The sequence below is a fragment of the Eschrichtius robustus genome, chromosome 15 (assembly GCF_028021215.1).
Source record: "Eschrichtius robustus isolate mEscRob2 chromosome 15, mEscRob2.pri, whole genome shotgun sequence".
Lineage (NCBI taxonomy): Eukaryota > Metazoa > Chordata > Mammalia > Artiodactyla > Eschrichtiidae > Eschrichtius > Eschrichtius robustus.
This window is the reverse complement of record NC_090838.1, coordinates 40039362-40058082: the sequence shown is the minus strand read 5'-3', so window position 1 is coordinate 40058082 and position 18721 is coordinate 40039362. Positions and strand designations below refer to the sequence as shown.

At 35.1% G+C, this 18721-nt stretch overlaps 1 protein-coding gene across 1 annotated transcript in view; it reads left to right on the top strand.

Annotated features, from left to right (window-relative positions):
* FBXO11 (F-box protein 11) overlaps nucleotides 1-18721 on the top strand; it is a 101557-nt gene that overhangs the window by 61507 nt on the left and 21329 nt on the right. Inside the window, exons 2-7 of the mRNA XM_068565018.1 lie at nucleotides 13981-14108; nucleotides 14251-14335; nucleotides 14769-14913; nucleotides 17235-17364; nucleotides 18193-18276; nucleotides 18365-18497. Of these exons, the coding sequence (XP_068421119.1) occupies nucleotides 13981-14108; nucleotides 14251-14335; nucleotides 14769-14913; nucleotides 17235-17364; nucleotides 18193-18276; nucleotides 18365-18497 (705 nt within the window). The remainder of the gene's footprint in view (nucleotides 1-13980; nucleotides 14109-14250; nucleotides 14336-14768; nucleotides 14914-17234; nucleotides 17365-18192; nucleotides 18277-18364; nucleotides 18498-18721) is intronic.

Genomic DNA, 18721 nt, shown 5'->3' with positions numbered 1-18721 from the left:
TTGACTTCTAGAAAGTTACTTTCTCTAAACCTCAGTTTCCACATTTCTAAAATGGGAATAATAGTATCAACCTTATAGGATAGTAGTAATGATGAAATAATGTTTGTTGATGACGTGCCTGCTTCATAATAGGTACTTTAATAAAAGTCCAGTTATTTATTATTTAACTAATAACTATTATTAATTCCTAGCTTGGTAAGTCATCTTGTTTGACTCTGAATGACATAAAGCTTTGTCAAAAATCATCCGTCCTGAAAGGGTAAATTGTTGTCATGATTAAAACAGTTCACAAATATGACCAAGAAAAAAAAAGGAAACTTTAAATAAGAGGGGACTGGTGAAATAAATTTAACAAGGGGCTGATTACATAAATTATGGAACATTTTTATTCTGTAGCCGTTGGAAAACATGTTTCAGAAAGAAATTTTGTGACCTGTATCATGAACTATATGTTCATGATATATACTCATGGTATAATGAAAATAAAAAAGCAAAATACAAACAGTGCATACAGTGTTTCAGTTATGTAATTTGTATAGAGAAAAAATAACTTGAATATTCTAAAATATTAACGGTAATAAACTCTGGGTGATGAGATTTTAGTAACTTTTTTCCTTTTGTGTTTTTCTTTATTGTTCACATTTTCTAAGTGAACTTTTTAAAAATTAGAATATAGTTGATGTACAATGTTACATAAGTTTCAGGTGTACAACATAGTGATTCACAATTTTTAAAGGTTATATTCCATTTATAGTTATTATAAAATATTGGCTATATTCCCTGTGTTGTACTGTATATCCTTGTAGCTTATTTTATACATAGTAGTTTATACCTCTTAAACCCTCACCCTTATCTTGCCCCTCCCCCCTTCTCTCTCCCCACTGGTAACCATTACTTCTCTGTATCTAAGTCTGTTTCTTTTTTATTATATTCACTAGTTTGTTTTATTTTTTAGATTCCACATATAAGTGATATCATACAGTATTTTTCTTCCTCTGACTCATTTCACTTAGCATAATACCCTCCAAGTCCATCCATGTTGTTACAGATGGCAAGATTTCATTCTTTCTTATGGCTCAGTAGTATTCCATTTTGTGTGTGTGTGTGTGTGTGTACACGATATCTTCTTTATACATTTATCTGTCAGACACTTAGGTTGCTTCCATGTCTCGGCAATTGTGAACATTTTTATAATTAGGGAAAAAATTGTGACACATACTTTAAATTTGTGGCAGGATCATTGGAATAATATTATAGCCTTCTAAAATGAAATGATCAGTATTCATTTTTATCAGTGGTCAGCCTTGGCATTTGTGGATTTCACATTGTGTTTTCTACTAGTCAAGAACTATTCTAATCACTCATCGTGAGAAATATTTTGTGATAAGAATCATTATTTCTACATTTTAAAGGTTTTTTTGAAGATTGAATTGGATAATATAATAAAGGCCTCTAGCTAGAATTTGAAATATATTTTGAGTGCATCTTGCTAACTTTCAGCATCCCATCTCAATTATGATAATAGCTAACATTGGAATGTTATCTCTGCCAGGGACTGTGTTAAGTATTAATCTTCACAAAAATTTTATGAGGTACGCACCATTATCTCCATTTTATAGATGCACTGAAAGTCAAACAGGTTAAGGAACCTTTCCAAGATTGCACAACCACTAAGCCAGTATTCTAACAAAGAGCTAAACAATCTTTCCAGAGCCTGTATTCGTAAACATTGTGCTATGCCGTCAAATATGTAAAATAAAATATCAAAATGTTATTGATATTTACAATACAAAAAGATCTAAGGAGATACTCATTATGAAAATAAAGGGTCTGATGTATATGTTGTGGTATTTTTATATAAAGTGTTAACTCATTAACACTTCGAATAAAATAAGACATGAAAAATTATGATTTCATTTTAAAAAATTCTTTAACATTTCCAAAAGTATATGTTTCATTTCATGGTATTCTTTTATATGCTAATATACTCCTAGTGATAAGTATATCCAATAGTATTTCACATGACTAATGTGTATTTAGATAGCACAGTGGTAAAGAGTATGGGGCTCTGGAGCTAGACTGAGTTCACATTCTGCCTCTGCTTCTTAATATTTTGTGGCCTTGGGCAAGATGTTTAACCTCTGTGTGCCTAGTTTTCTCATCTGTAAAATAGTAATAATAATATGTTCCTCAAAGAGTTGATATAAGGATTCAGTGAGTTAATTCATATAGAAAACACTTGAAATAATAGTGCCTGCACGTGGAAGTTTTCAGTGTTGGGTACACTAGTTTGTAATAGTACTATTATTATTCCATTTACTCCCATTTTCATCATCTGCATTGATTATATAATAAGCTTTTTTGAGACATCCATGTTACATTTTGTGAAAACAAATAAAAACATTGTACTTGGAGTCCACTGAGCTAAAAATTATTTTGCTACCACTTACTAGCTTTCTAACCTTCAGCATTTCACTGAACCTTAGTGGGCCTCAGATGACCACTAATAATATCTTTCCTGTCATCTGATCTTTTGATCTGTAAAATATTGCTAGAAATCATGCAGTCTCAGAACTGTGGTCTAACTGTGGAACTGTGAAAGAAAGAGAACTGATGATGCTTAGTCTCTCGGTCCATTTTCCTTCTTTCATTTAAGTAGTTTGTTGTGTGAATTTACAACAAAGGTTAAGCATTTAATGCTTGTAAGAATATAATAGGCTTATTCTCATTTTGACCTTCATACTTTACTCTCCTGGCTTTCACTACTCCTTTTCTATAAAACTAAACTAATAAAAGGCATTTCTAAAATTGTCTAAATTTCATGTGAAAATAAAACTAGGGACAGGCTAAATTGTTTCCTTTTAAGCTGTGTGCATATGGTGATTTTTGTGTCCTATTTTATACTTTACTAACACCTCGTGTGCTTTTAGTATGGCACTTATTATATTGCTTCAGTTATTTGTTTACATGTCTAGCTTCCCTACTAGATTAAGTCCCTCAATGGCAGATTTTTATATTCATAGTGACTAGCAAATAGATGAAAATTAATAGCTTTTAATTAATGACTTACATGAGTCTTATGTTAGCCTTAGAATTAGGTTTGTCTTAATTATTGATTTGGGACCATGGTCATTCTGATCTTGAATTAATGATGCACTTGATATTCTTGTCGTATCAGCTTCTACTTTGGATGTAATGATACTTTTGAATTATGTTGTTTTCCAATTGAACTTTAAAAATACTTAAAATTTATGAAAGTTACTTTAAAATAGTTTTTCTTGTTTGATAAAATTGAAAAGAGTGATTGTATTTTATGAATTTTGTCACATTAGGAAATATTGAAAATGCAAAACTGGAGGTAAGATACGAGAATAGAAGAAAGTGTTTTAAAATGTTCCATCGGGGCGGGGGGGGGGGGGCTGTTCAATACTCCTTTCCCTGAAAGCAGTGGGAGAAAATGTCTTAGGAGAACAAAATGTGATATGTAACAGGAAAGAATGAAAATAAAGCTAAGCTACTCCCAAAGGATATTAATCCTTGAATTAGTAGTTGTCAGTTGATTTTCTTTTATTTTTTATCAAGCTAGAGTATGAATTCTTGTCAATTCAGGACCCACAGATACATTTTTATATATACAGTAATGATAATTTTGACATTGCTAACTATCCACTTACATCATATGGCTAATTCTCAAGAGTTGGATGACACATCTGCCATGAAACACCAGTATTGTACCATATATAAATAATGACAACTAATCTACACTTTCTGAATCTTCACTCCTACCAGAGTATATTTTCAGAGTGGCAAAATTCTCTGTAATTTTTTATCTCCAACCCAAATCACTCACTGGAGCCTTAGATCAATATATTTAGTTTTGTTGAGAGTCTCCACGTGAATGTCCCACAGCTTCCTCAAAACTCAAAGTCCAAACCTGGGGACTTCCCTGGTGGCACAGTGGTTAAGAACCTGCCTGCCAATGCAGGGGACACGGGTTCGAGCCCTGGCCTGGGAAGATCCCACGTGCTGCAGAACAACTAAGTCCATGCGCCGCAACTACTGAGCCTGCGCTCTAGAGCCCGTGAGCCACAACTGCTGAGCCCACGTGCTGCAACTACTGAAGCCCACACACCTAGAGCCCCTGCTCTGCAACAAGAGAAGCTGCTGCAAATAGAAACCCACACACCGGAACGAAGAATAGCCCCTGCTCGCCACAACTAGAGAAAGCCTGCGCGCAGCAACAAAGACCCAACGCAGCAAAACAAAACAAAACAAAAAATTTTCTCATTAAAAAGAAAAATCCAAACCTTTTTTTTTTCCCTCCACATCCCTGTCTTACCTACAAAGGTTCCTTCCTTATTAGTACATGGCACCACCATCCATTGGATTGCCCAGATCAATATTATTCTTGGCACCATCCTCTCCTCCACCCAACCCATATCCATTCAGTCACCAAGTTTTACGAATTTACCTTGTGAATATATCTCAAATCTATTCAGTTCTTTCATTTTTATTACCATAGTTCAAGCTATGTTCATCTCTCCATTGTATTACTCCATAGTTTCCTAATTGGCCTCTTGCCACCAGTGCCATCCAATTATCTATCTATACATTGTTCAGGTAATCTCCCTAAAACACAAATCAGAACATGTCACTGTTCTATATTTAAAACCCTTTAGTGGCTAGCCTTGGCCTTCAAGATAAAATCTAAATTCTTTAAAGTGTTTGTAGCACCCTTCGTAATCTGGACCCTGCTATGTGATACAGCTTTACGGACCAACGTGCAGTTCTTTGAGACTTCTAGAGGTGAGCACCTTCAGGTCTTCACAAACACTATTCCTTCTGCTTAACTAACTCCCAGTAGTTATCATCTCACCTTGGACCTTCTTCAAGAAACCTTCACTAATACCCCAGCATCATACCCTAACAGTTATCATCTAAGATTGGATTAGATATTCTTGTGTGTTCCCATAGTACCTTCCGCTTATCCTTTTTACAGCGTATGACATATACTGTATTATTATTGCCTGCTTAGTTATTTATGTCTCGTCTAAGCTCTTGGAGGGTAAGTACAATATTCTGTTTGGTTGCTCTGTTTTACCAGTACCTCACATAGTGCATGGCACATTCATTCATTTATTCTTTTTTTTTTTTGACTGCATTGGGTCTTCGTTGCATGCAGGCTTTCTCTACTTGCGGCGAACGGGGGCTACTCTGTTGCGGAGCACAGGCTTCAGTAGTTGCGGCGTGTGGGCTCAGTTGCTTAGTTGCTCTGTGGCATGTGGATCTTCCCAGATCAGGGATTGAACCCGTGTTCCCTGCATTGGCAGCCAGATTCTTAACCACTGTGCCACCAGCGAAGTCCCATTCATTTATTCTTTACTCATTCAGCAAATATTTGTTGAACATACTTTCTGTCAGAATGAAGAGTGGTCTAAATTTCTTCTGTTGAAATGAAGCCTTGTTTGAGTTTTCAGTAGTTCTTTATAATATCAAAGATGTGGCTTCTAAAGACTATTATTCAGTGGTCAAATATATTTTCTCTGACCAGTCTTAGATAATCCCTATAGTTCATGTTGCGGTGAAAATTCAGCAGAATTATGTGTGTGTGTGTGTGTGTGTGTGTGTATGTATGTATGTGTATAAATAATAACTGAATATGTTAATGGAAGTATAGAACAGTATCCTGAATAGTTAAATTTTTTAGAGTTTGTAACTGTATATAAAATACAATTATAAATATCTGATTATCGCAAGTCAGACTTTTAAAAAGCAGTTTTTTATAATAGCTTTACTTCTGGGCTCCCTCCCTTAAAATATTTAAGTTTTTAAAGTAAAATATTTAAGTTTTAAGTAAAATATTTAAATTAAAATGCATTTAAGATAAATTTTTGTCTTGATTTCATTTTATTCATGGATTTTTTTTAGTAGTTGGAAAAAAGCTGTGGTAGTTCCCAACTGTGTTAGAAACAGTTGTCAAGTGTGGTTCTTTACACTGTGAGACTGGGAGCTGTTTCTAAACACACAGTTACTAGCACAGCTTTGCCTAAGTTTCCAATCTGATCAGTGGCTATGGGTAAGTAATGTGGAACTCATATAGTATTTGTGGGGGAAAAAACTTCTGGAAATTAAATTCCATAAACTACCCTTTATCTTTAGGTTAGTCTTTAAACCTAAAGTGTATAGACTTTAAACCCCAGCCAATCAATAGTATAATTTTTTGTACATCTTTGAGATAGTTAAAAAGGTATGTAAAAATTAAGGTATTCTGCTTAAGGTGTATAGACTTAAGTCTCTTCTTTTGTTGAAGTGCATCTTAATATAAATTTTCAGTGCTATTTAATATCAAAGATTTCAAAGATTATTTTTTAGTTAAATAAGCATGCTTATTCTCCAGAAGCCTTTATTTATTCCTGTGGTTCCTATTGAGAGTGAAGACTCTAGTATATTTATATAGGATTTATAGTAAAATCTAAAAATTATAAAATAAATTTTGACATTATTCATATGTGGGTATAGCATCCCTTTAAACTGCATGATATTATTTATCCTTTAAGAGAACTGATAAGAATTTAATAAAACTGTATGTATGTGTGTGTACTATCCAATTAGGGTAGCCATTAGCCACGTGGGGCTGTTGAGCACTTGAAGTATGGCTTATCTGAATTTGAAGCATACTGTAAGTATTAAAAACACAGAGCTTTAGTATGAAAAAAGAGAATGTAAAATATCTCATAATTTTATATTGATTACATGTTGAGATAATAAATTTTACCTAAGTGGGTTAAATTTATATTAAAATTAATTTCACTGATATTTTTTTAATATAGCTACTAGAAAATTGGATCACATGCTGTTTCTATTGGGCATCACTGGTCAAGAACTATTTTTCTAATTGTTTTTCTAATTGAAAACTACATTTTCTGTAAGTTATGGTTGAAATTGAACATTTTTGGTATTGAGAGTTATTTTTTATTAGTCTTAGATTACAATTTGCCATTTGAATACTGGTATTCCAATGTTAGATATAAAAGTAAAAGCTATAAAGTTAAAAAAATTTTAACAAAATATTATTTTGAGGTCTTGTTTTTAGACTCTGTTGTTAGAACAATACCATAACCAGTCCTTCATGATTTCTTGGTTCCCGGATTGGACACAGTTTGGCAGCTATCATAGATCTTTACTTTAGTCATTGTATAATTTATTTAACATTTTTTTGTTTGCTTCATATGTGCCAAATCTATCATAATTTCAGGAGGGAACAAAAAATAATGGATATGCATGTAAATGAGTTTGCAGAGTTGGAGGTAGGAAGAAGTGAAGCAGTTCCTGTCTGGCTTTTTATTTTCTGTAAAGTAGTATGTAAGGTCATCTTAGTCTACCACTAGTGGTGGTTTCTGGGGAAAACTCCTTGAATTGAGTAAAATTAAAGAGTTCTTGACGGATAAGAATCAACATCTATTCAGCTGTTATTGGGCACTAAGCTGAACATGGAGGAAAAATATAAAATAGGGACCTTGCCCTCAGAGCTTAAATTTTGTTAGGAAAATAAGAGTGTATGCCAAAAAAGTAAAAAAAACAGATAAGGCAGCTGTGATAAGGTAAAGAATATATGGTGTATATACAGTACTATAGGAGTTCAAAAGATGAAGAGAACACTAGTGACTAGAGATTGTTCTTTGCGTGTGTGTTTTGGGTTTTTGTTTCTTCTAAGCTTTCTCCTTTTGCTTCTTATTTAAAATAGTAGCCAAGTGATCTTTCCAGTATGACCCCTTTGTAAAAATACCTTCTGGCGCTGTATGTAATTTTCAGAACAGTCAGTGGTAATTTATTATGAGAGCTGTATAGAATTTAGCACAGATTCTTTATCTCAGCACAAGTAAGAGTTTAATACAGTTACTTTAGAACTGAGCTTTGAGTGCTTTAGAACAGGACAGTGTTCTGAATAAGAAGTTGAGGTTACTGTGGCATTACATGATTCAAATCATGTAGCTTTATGTATTTATTTGGTGTGAACTTCAGCTTGCACCTGAATTAACAAGCACCTTCTCTTTCCTGTTATTACCTCTGCATTCCTTACTTTTCAGTCCTTAATATTTGCTGTGTTGATGGTGAAAAGGAAAGATGGTGGTGTCTGGGTGGGTATCTGTAATAGTAAGATCTATAGATTTTAAACAGGAGTGGGATTAGAGGGAGGGCTGTTTAGGATGAAAAGTTTGAGGATGTTCTTTTGAGTGTTGTAGAAACTGACTACTAGCTGCACGATAAACCAAGATGATAGAAGTATCACCCGCACGTTTATACACACTGCAAACATATAGAAGTGTAACGCAAAACTAAATGCATGGCTAAACTCTGAGGAAGGAAAGAAGAGAAGGAAATTCCCAGGTGCCAGGTATGAAAGAAATCAAATCAAAACCTTAAGTGGGAACTGGTGCTGCTGTATAAAATAGTACAGGCCCCTTTTGGTCCTGGATATATGTCCTAAGAAGTCTGGGGTGGAATTTTAGTGGAGAATGGAGACTGGGCCTTTTCAAAATAGAGCTAGCTCTGAGACCCAGGCATGCAGCCTAGAACCTGAAAGAGCTTTCCTAATTGTACATAGATTTTTTTAAAGTGACCAATGATAGAACAATCTAAATGAGAATATAAAATAAGTGTGTATGAAATGATTAAAAGGATAAAAAAAGGAAATGAAGCATGATGAAGTAACAGGCCAATATGAAAAAGAAACAGACTCGAAAAAGAAAATCAAATCGCATTCAGAAATGAAAAATATAATCTTGGAATTTGGCTTTAGATGGATTAAATAGCATATTAGATATTCTTGCTTGGCTGAAAAGGAAAGAAATATAGCAATAAATGGTTAAGAAGAACTAAATCTAAAATATAATGACCCAAAAGTAAAAAGTTGAAAATATAGGATTGGCAAAATGCTAGGCTGATACAAAACAAGACAAAAAACTCTTAGAAAAATATTATCAGGCAAAAACAGATTTTAAAGGCAAAAGTATTATTAAGGATAAAGAGAGCCATTGCATAATGATGGAAAGGAATAATTCACTAGGAAGAAATAATAATCTTGAACCTTTATGTCCAAGTAATATTATTTATGTCAAAGTATATAAAGCAAAATTTTACATACTAAAAATGGACTACCTACAGGTAGTGGGAAATTTTAACACATTTCCTTCAGAAGCCAACAGATAAATCAGACCACTGCTACCACCACCCTCCAACAAAAGTGAAGGCATAGAATATTTGATCAATACAGTTAACAAACTTGATATTTTAGATGTGTTTAAACTTTACTTTCAAAAAATAGAATGTAGATGTTCCTTTCAATCACACATGAAACATAGAAATTAACCACATATTAAACTACAGTGGGATGACTGACAAATACCCAAGCATATAACACCGGCTATATTTTCTGACTACAGCATAGTACATAGAAAACTTACTAGGTTTTCCAGGTTTCATTTGAATAATATTTAAATGGAATAATAATAGCTAAAACATTTATTGAACACAGTGTGAGCCAGGCATACTGCTGAGTGTTTTGCACATGTTATTCTATTTAAACACTTCCAGCATCCCAGTGAATTATAAGATAGTGTTACCATCTTTACTAGTGAGAATATTTAGGTGTAAAAATGTTCATCTGCCTAGGACTTCCCTGGCAGTCCAGTGGTTAAGACTCCGAGCTTCCACTGCAGGGGGCGTGGGTTCTATCCCTGGTTGGGGAACTAAGATCTGGCATGCTGCAGGGTGTGGCCAAAAAATTGATTTATTGATTGATTTTTAAAAGTTTATCTGTCCAAGGTCTGCGGTTGGGATAAAACCTGTTTTTTTTTTTTTAATTTTTATTTATTATTTATTTATTATGTTTATTTTTTTGGCTGTGTTGGGTCTTCGTTTCTGTGTGAGGGCTTTCTCCAGTTGCGGCGAGTGGGGGCCACTCTTCATCGCGGTGCGCGGGCCTGTCACTATCGCGGCCTCTCTTGTTGCGGAGCAGAGGCTCCAGACGCTCAGGCTCAGTAGTTGTGGCTCACGGGCCCAGTTGCTCCGCGGCATGTGGGATCTTCCCAGACCAGGGCTCGAACCCGTGTCCCCTGCATTGGCAGGCAGATTCTCAACCACTGCGCCACCAGGGAAGCCCAAAACCTGTTTTTAAATACACTGTTACAACCCCCCATCTTTTAAAAACACCTTTATTATCAGAAAATATAGCCAGATAGAGAGGCTCACATAAAACAAATATATAGTTTATTGAATTATTGTTAAGGTTGGTATTGTAATACCAATAGATCAAGAAGTAGAACTTTACCAGCCACTGCAGAAGCCTTTTATGTGCCCCATTCCTTCCCCACAAAAAGCATTTTTATGATAATCATTTTCTGGCTTTTTTCTTTGTAATTTTAATACTGTAGTGTATATTTTTGAACAGTATGCTTTAGTTTTGCTTATTTTTCCCCCATTTTTTCCCATATAATTTGTCGAAGAAACTGGTATAGTTTGATCTTTTAGAATTTTTAACAGGTTTGATCAATTTGAGATTTGATGGTTTTGGCAAAATTTTGTAGGTGGTGGTGTGTTCTTTCATCAGGAGATATATAATATCTGGTGGTTTTTCTTTTTGTGATATTAGAAGTATTGATACTCAGTGGTTAAATCCATTAACTCTTTAGAGATTGCAGATTTTTATTTTTTCTAATTTTATTATTTCTTCTTCATTTATTGCTGGAATGTTTCTGTAAAGAAGCTTCCCCTCATCTAATACTTAGTTACCTGGTAGTTTAGTTTATATAAGAGAGGAAGAGTAAATGTTTTGTTATTTCCTGTTGTATAACAGTTTTCAAAATGATGAGTTGCTTTTCACTAGCATCTTTCAAAGTAACCTTTTTCCCCCTTTTTTTAAGTGTCATAAACTCACAGATTTAAATATATTTCTTTTGGTTCTTTTCAGTTATTCTTACTGATGCTCAAATTGTCCCATCTTTGGCTAGTGGGAGCTTCTTCAAGTTGGCTCTCTTCCATCATGGAGTTTATATTTTAGTAAATATATGCATGTATAAGCATATGTATATGTATTGCCTTGAAACACACACATATACTAAACACATTGTTCTGTATATTTTGGGTTTTATACTTCCTGTATATTGGAAATAGTTCCTTATCTGTTCTGTATAGAACTGCTTTATATTTTGTAATGGCCACATCGATAGTATAGCTATACTATAGCTTTTTAACAAATACTTACTGATGAACATTTTGATTGTTACCCAGCAGTATTATAAACAGTACTGCAGTGAATATCCTGGTACTTACTACTTTGCCCATGTGTGTGAATATAGCTGCAGAATCAATTCCCAGAAATGGAATTGTTAAGGTAGTAATAGCTATTGTCAAATTGCTCTCCTTAAAGCAATTAAGAATTGTTTTTTTTGCCTCATGCTATCCTTTGATATATAATACTAGTATTTGATCAAACTTTTTTATGTATATAAATTTATTTCTTTATTTTTGGCTGCATTGGGTCTTCGTTGCTACATGTGGGCTTTCTCTAGTTGCGGCGAGCGAGGGCTGCTCTTCGTTACGGTGCGCGAGCTTCGCATTGCAGTGGCTTCTCTTGTTGTGGGAGCATGGGCTCTAGGTGCGCGGGCTTCAGTAGTTGTGGCACGCAGGCTCAGTAGTTGTGGCGCACAGGCTTAGTTGCTCCAAGGCGTGTGGGATCTTCCCGGACCAGGGCTCGAACCAAGGGGATTCTTAACCACTGCGCCACCAGGGAAGTACTGTGATCAAACTTTTTGATCTTTGGTAATCTGCTTTGATTAAAAAAATCTCATTATAGTTTTTATTAGTATTTCATTTGTATTTCCTAAATTATGAATTGTCTGTTCGTGTCCTTGGTCCAATTTTCTATTGAATTGTTAGCCTTTTCCATATTGATTTGTAGCACTCAGATATAATAAGGAAATTACCCTTTCGTGACATGTGTTGCACATATTTTTTCCTAATTGTGTTGCTTCTTTTGACTATGTTTATGGTTTTCATTTTCCAAGAAGAATTTTTAAATGTTAAAATATTACTCAGATTTATTAGTTCATTTTTAACAATCCAAACTTAGGAAAGAGTTTAGAAGTACAGTACAAAGAAGTGTGGTTTTTTTTTTCTCCCTGAACCCTTCAAGAATAAGTTCCCAGCCTTTGTCCTGTCACCTCCTAATACTTTAGTGTGTATTTCCTACAAACAAGGATATTCCCTTAAATAACCATATTACACCTATTAAAATCAGAAAGTTAACATTGACACGTTACTGTCTTTAGACCCCCGTTCAAGTTTCACTAATTGAATGAATTATTTCACTATTGTATTAATAACAACCTTTTAGCAAAAGGATCCAGTTCAGAACCACATGTTGCATTGAGTTGACATATCTTTTCAGTATCCTTCAATCTGGAACAGTTCCTCAGGCTTTCCTTGACTTTCATAACTGACAGTTTGAAGATTATTCAAAACAAATTAGAACAAGAATTTGTTCTAATGTTTCCTCATAATTAGATTTAGGTTATGCATCTTTGTCAGGAATATCATAGAAGTGATTCTGTGATCTTGTATGCTATCAGGTGACACACGGTTTCAGTTTGTCCTATGAATGATGATGTTCACTTTGATCCCTTAATTAAGACAGCATCTGATTGGCATCTCTACTGTAGAGTAATGGTTTTTCCCTTTCTACTTAATCAGTATTTTGTGGGGGAGGTACTTTAAACATCTCCTTGTCAAACTTTCCATTTATTCATTTATTTGTAGTGGAATGAATTTATGGGTTGTTGTCCATTCAGTGGGTTATAATCCCTTTACTATCATGAGTTTTGGTACTTCAGCATGATTTTGCTAGTGGGTGGCCATTCAGGCTGACTTCAGTGTTCTTTTGACATGTCCTCATTACTGAGCACTTTCTTGTTTCTGCCACAAGATACTCCAGGCTCATTCTGTATTTCCCTCAACCTAGAATCAGCCATTTCTCCAAGGAGCCCTTACTCCTTTTATAGAGAAGTATTCAGAAGCAAAGATCCAAATGCTAGTCATGCTCATTGCTCTTGGAGTGGCATTGCTTCCAGGCTTTGTCAGTGAACAGAGCTAAGGAATATACGCGTGTATAATCCACACATTTCCAAACATCTGTATCTATACATATTTCTATATCTATCTATCTTTTAGAAACAATGAGTTCACATTGATAATTCCAATATAACACCGTAAGATTTACTCTAGCTTTCTCTTTTTTTATATTTTAACTCTTCTCTTTCAGAAGCCTGGCTTCCATTTGATCAGTCCCTCTGTTGTTTGTTACCAAGCTTCCAGTTCCACCATCCCCTCTCCTGTGCAATGCCCTTCTCTCCCTTCTCTGGCTCTGACTCTCCATTCCAGGCCACCTTCCCCCACATGGACTTCCTTCTTAACCCCTCTTGAGCTCCAACACTGTATGCCAGACCACCCTCTGCATGGATGCCCTTTTTATCCTACTTGGTATCTGATACCCTATACTGAACTATCCCTCTCTTTTGACACCTTTCTCACCCCACTTGGACTCTAACCTTGCAGTACTCACGTGTACTCACTCGTCACGTGAACATCCTCCTCACCTTTTTTTTAAATGCCTTCCAATTTTGTGTCATAACCTTGAAAGAGCTTCTCCACTTTAACATTATAAAAAATAATTTTGTTTTCTTCTAGTGATTTTGTTTATTTATATTGTATGTAAGCATATGGTCTATTGTGGAATTTATTTTGAAGTAAGAAATGAAGTAGAAATCCAGCACTTCTCAGATGGTTATCCAGTTGGCTGGAATTTTGTATAAAAACTGTATCTCCCCCCAAAAAAATTTATAAAGTTTTTTAAAAGTTACTGAATCCATAGAACTTTTTCTTAAAAATGGGTGACATTTTTCATATTGTTTTTGTTTATAACAGATGATGATGTACCTGCAGATATGGTTGCAGAAGAATCAGGTCCTGGTGCACAAAATAGTCCATACCAACTTCGTAGGAAAACTCTTTTGCCAAAAAGAACAGCGTGTCCTACAAAGAGCAGTATGGAGGTAAGTTCAATGTAACTGCTTTTTTGTGTGTGTAATGAAGGAATTGTTAGGAAACAAACAGAAAGGGGACCGTCATCATTTTTTAGAAGTAATGATTATGGTAAAAATATTTGCTTAACTAGTTTTCATTTTGTTTTTAAAGGGTGCTTCAACTTCAACTACAGAAAACTTTTTTGGTCATCGTGCAAAACGTGCCAGAGTCTCTGGAAAATCACAAGATCTATCAGGTATTTCCTATGGGAAAGCTAAGAAATAGGGTCAAATAATTTTTATTTTTTGATACCAAAAAAATAAAATCAAATTAAATGTAGTTTATTTGTACATTTGAGATTGAGAAAGTGATTATTACAGAATAAACATGAGAACCATCACCTTCTCCATCTCTGACTGTAATTGTTGTATAAAAATCCTTTTTGTATATTTAGTGTAACCAGTTTTTGAAATTGTGCATACTAGCTAGCTAAAAGAAAGAATACTGTCAAGTCAAGATAAAAGAAAATAAATGTGTGTCATCTATGAAAGCAAATGCTTATAAAATGATTGTCGTCAAAAAATAAAAGCTGTTCATTAGACAAAATGGAAATTGTGCTCTTTAAATAATGAGAAAGTCTTTGCTAGCATGATAGATTGTTTATATTCTGTTTGTTAATCTCTTTATAGCAGCACCTGCTGAACAGTATCTTCAGGAGAAACTGCCAGATGAAGTGGTTCTAAAAATCTTCTCTTACTTGCTGGAACAGGATCTTTGTAGAGCAGCTTGTGTGTGTAAACGCTTCAGTGAACTTGCTAATGATCCAATTTTGTGGTAAGTGAAAATTTATTTCTTATTATCTTGAGATATATTACTTGCTGCCCAAAATGCTGAAGATGGTAGGAAAGTTGGAGTGTGAGTTGATGGTTACAGTTAAATAGTCAGAAGAAAATTAGAATGCTTATAAATTCCAAGTTACCTGTTTATCACAAATGTTGGTTGTCAGTCCAGGCAGTGTTTTTTGTTTTGTTTTTTTAAAATATATTTTTAATGAATTTATTTACTTTTATTTATTTTGGCTGCATTGGGTCTTCGTTGCTGCGTGCGGGCTTTCTCTAGTTGCGGCGAGCGGGGGCTGCTCTTCGTTGTGATGTGCAGGCTTCTTATTGCGGTGGCTTCTCTTGTTGCGGAGCACGGGCTCTAGGTGCGCAGGCTTCAGTAGTTGTGGCTCGCGGGCTCTAGAGCGCAGGCCCAGTAGTTGTGGCACACGGGCTTAGTTGCTCCGCAGCGTGTGGGATCTTCCTGGACCAGGGCTCGAACCTGTGTCCCCTGCATTGGCAGGCGGATTCTTAACCACTGCGCCACCAGGGAAGCCCGGCAGTGTTTTTAAAACAATAAAAGAAGTACTTTTTCTGCTACTTGTCAGTTAAAAGCAACAGTGATTATGGGAAATGTTTTTCATTCCATTGCTTTTTAGAAACAGTATGAAGTCTAATTTAAAACAGCTAATTAATTAAATCTGATAGTTAGGTAAGACTGTAGATTTTGTATATCACTTTTGGAAAATAGTTCGGACATTTGTATTTTTGAACCATAAAATAGGCATACCCTGGGACTTCCCTAGTGGTGCAGTGGTTAAGAATCCTCCTGCCAATTCAGAGGACACAGGTTCGATCCCTGGTCCAGGAAGATCCCACGTGCTGTGGAGCACCTAAGCCTGTGTGCCACAACTACTGAGCCTGTGCTCTAGAGCCCGCGAGCCACAACTACTGAAGCCCACGCGCCTAGAACCGGTGCTCTGCAGCAAGAGAAACCACTGTGATGAGAAGCCCGTGCACCACAACAGAGAGTAGCCCCCACTCACTGCAACTAGAGAAAGCTCGCACACAGCAACGAAGACCCAATGCAGCCAAAAAAAAAAAAAAAAAAAAAAAAAAGCATGCCCTTTGACCCAGCAATTCCACTTCTGAAAATTTGTTTACCCTATTTACAAATTTTTCATAATAGCATAGTTAGTGAGGGGAAATTAGAAATAATGGAAAAGTCTAGCAGTAAGGGATGGGACTAAAAGTAAACAATGTAATGTCTACTTAGAGGGTTGTGATATAGTCATTAACAGTGATTTTTTTTTTTTAACTTTTATTTATTTATGTATTTATTTATTTATTTATTTATTTATGGCTGTGTTGGGTCTTCGTTTCTGTGCGAGGGCCCTCTCCAGCTGCGGCAAGCAGGGGCCACTCCTCATCGCGGTGCGCGGGCCTCTCACTATCGCGGCCTCTCTTGTTGCGGAGCACAGGCTCCAGACGCGCAGGCTCAGCAATTGTGGCTCACGGGCCTAGTTGCTCTGCGGCATGTGGGATCCTCCCAGACCAGGGCTCGAACCCGCGTCCCCTGCATTGGCAGGCAGACTCCCAACCACTGCGCCACCAGGGAAGCCCCAACAGTGATTTTTACAGCTTTTAATAACATGGGAAGATGCTATGTTATAAAAAGTAAAAAGCAGAATACAAAATTTTATGTGTTACAGTCACAACTGTTACAAGTGAAAATTATCTGTACCTAAAAAGACTGTAAGGAAATACAGTAAACTGTTTAATAGTGAATATATTGAAAGTATAGGTTATCTCTCTGTACTTTTCTGTATTTTACAACAGCTTATATGTATTACTTCTATGATGCTAAAAATAAGGTACACCTTAAATTTATGAAAAAATTATATTTGTGTTAGAAAGGAAAAAGAGAACGAAGAGCAGAAGAAGAAACATTTTGCTTTGTACAAGAAGTTACAATAGTTACTATCACTCCACTTCTAAGATTTGATGGTTCTTGATAGGACATAAATGAAGCATCATCATTATTTTTCATCATTATTTAAAATAATCCTTTTAAAGTGAAACTGTATGTGGCTTTTACAGTAAGGGTGGCTTTTATTTTCCCCTGACTAAACAGTCAGATTTTAAAGAATTGACACTTATTCTTTTGGGTGGACTGTTTTTTTTATATGCAGTTACATTGTTTTAGAGAAAAATTTTATTTTTACATTTAAAATTCTGCTTTTTCATATTCTTATAAGTTTTTGAGGCCTCAAATAATTTTTATAGTTGTTTAAAGGACATTTTATGAAGAAGTCTTTCATTCCTTTCCCCCTTCAGGAAACGATTATACATGGAAGTATTTGAATATACCCGCCCTATGATGCATCCTGAACCTGGCAAATTCTACCAGATTAATCCAGAAGAATATGAACATCCAAATCCTTGGAAAGAGAGTTTCCAGCAGTTGGTATGAAGTATAAATGGAAAACACTGATTTATATTATATATTTTAAATAAAAGTTCCTTTTTAAAAATTTAAACTCAAGAATAGGTTTCAGGGGAGCTCCCTGGCAGTCCAGTGGTTAGGACTCCACGCTTTCACTGCTGAGGGCCCGGGTTCAGTCCCTGGTCAGGGAACTAAGATCCCAGAAGACTCGTGGCACCGCAAAAAAAAAAAAATAGGTTTCAAGCCAGTGGACATTTATCAACCAACAAAAAAGTCAACAATTCTTTTCACTACTGACATATTTATTAATCATTTAAACAGTAGCAGTAAGTATCAGTAGCCTGAGAGCAGTTATACTTTCTCTGGATCTGTTTGAACTTATATTTAAATTATTACTGTTGAGTAGTTATTTAAAGTTTCACATTTAGCTTAATTTTCATATGGTCCTTTACGAATGGTTCCCAGCTGGGGGTGATTTTGCTCCACAGGGGATGTTTGACAATGTCTGGAGACATTTTTGGTTGTCACAGCTGGAGAAGAGACTGCTACTGATACCTGGTGGTTAGAGTCCAGGGATGCTACTAAACATCCTACACAGGATAGCCCTCACAACAAAGAACTGTCTGTTCCAGCTTGAAAAACCATGTCCTATTTACTGGATATTACTGAGTCATAAACTGTTCTAGATTTTACATTGCAATATGCAACAGAAAATTTGTTGGACTGATAATTGTTTTTGATAATTAATGAAAAATTCATATAGTACTAAATTAATTTAGACTATAGTATTTATGTGAGTAGTCAGTATTTGTTTTTGTGTTTTTGTTTTTGGTTTTTTTGATGTTTTAGTATAAAGGTGCGCATGTAAAGCCAGGATTTGCTGAACATTTCTACAGTAACCCTGCAAGATACAAAGGAAGAGAAAATATGTTGGTATGTTTGATTTGTCTTTTTCTAATATTTAAAATGATGATCTTACAGTTCTATACTGACTTTTTTTTTTTTTTTTTTTTTTTTTTAGTATTACGATACAATTGAAGATGCTCTTGGTGGGGTACAAGAAGCTCATTTTGATGGACTTATCTTTGTTCATTCTGGAATATATACTGATGAATGGATATATATTGAATCTCCAATCACCATGATTGGTGCAGGTATGTGTAAATGCATTGTCATTAGAATTTTAATATTTTATTTACATGATGGGTTTTTAAAATGCTGGTTACTTAAAATCCAGATGAACCTTGATAATATCTTAATTGTAGGAAAAAATACGAAATATCATGTATATTTTATATGATGGAAATGAAAACTTTAGAGTTCAGAAATTATAAATGTACCTATTTCTTTTTGGGGGGATGTGTGTATTTCTTGATGT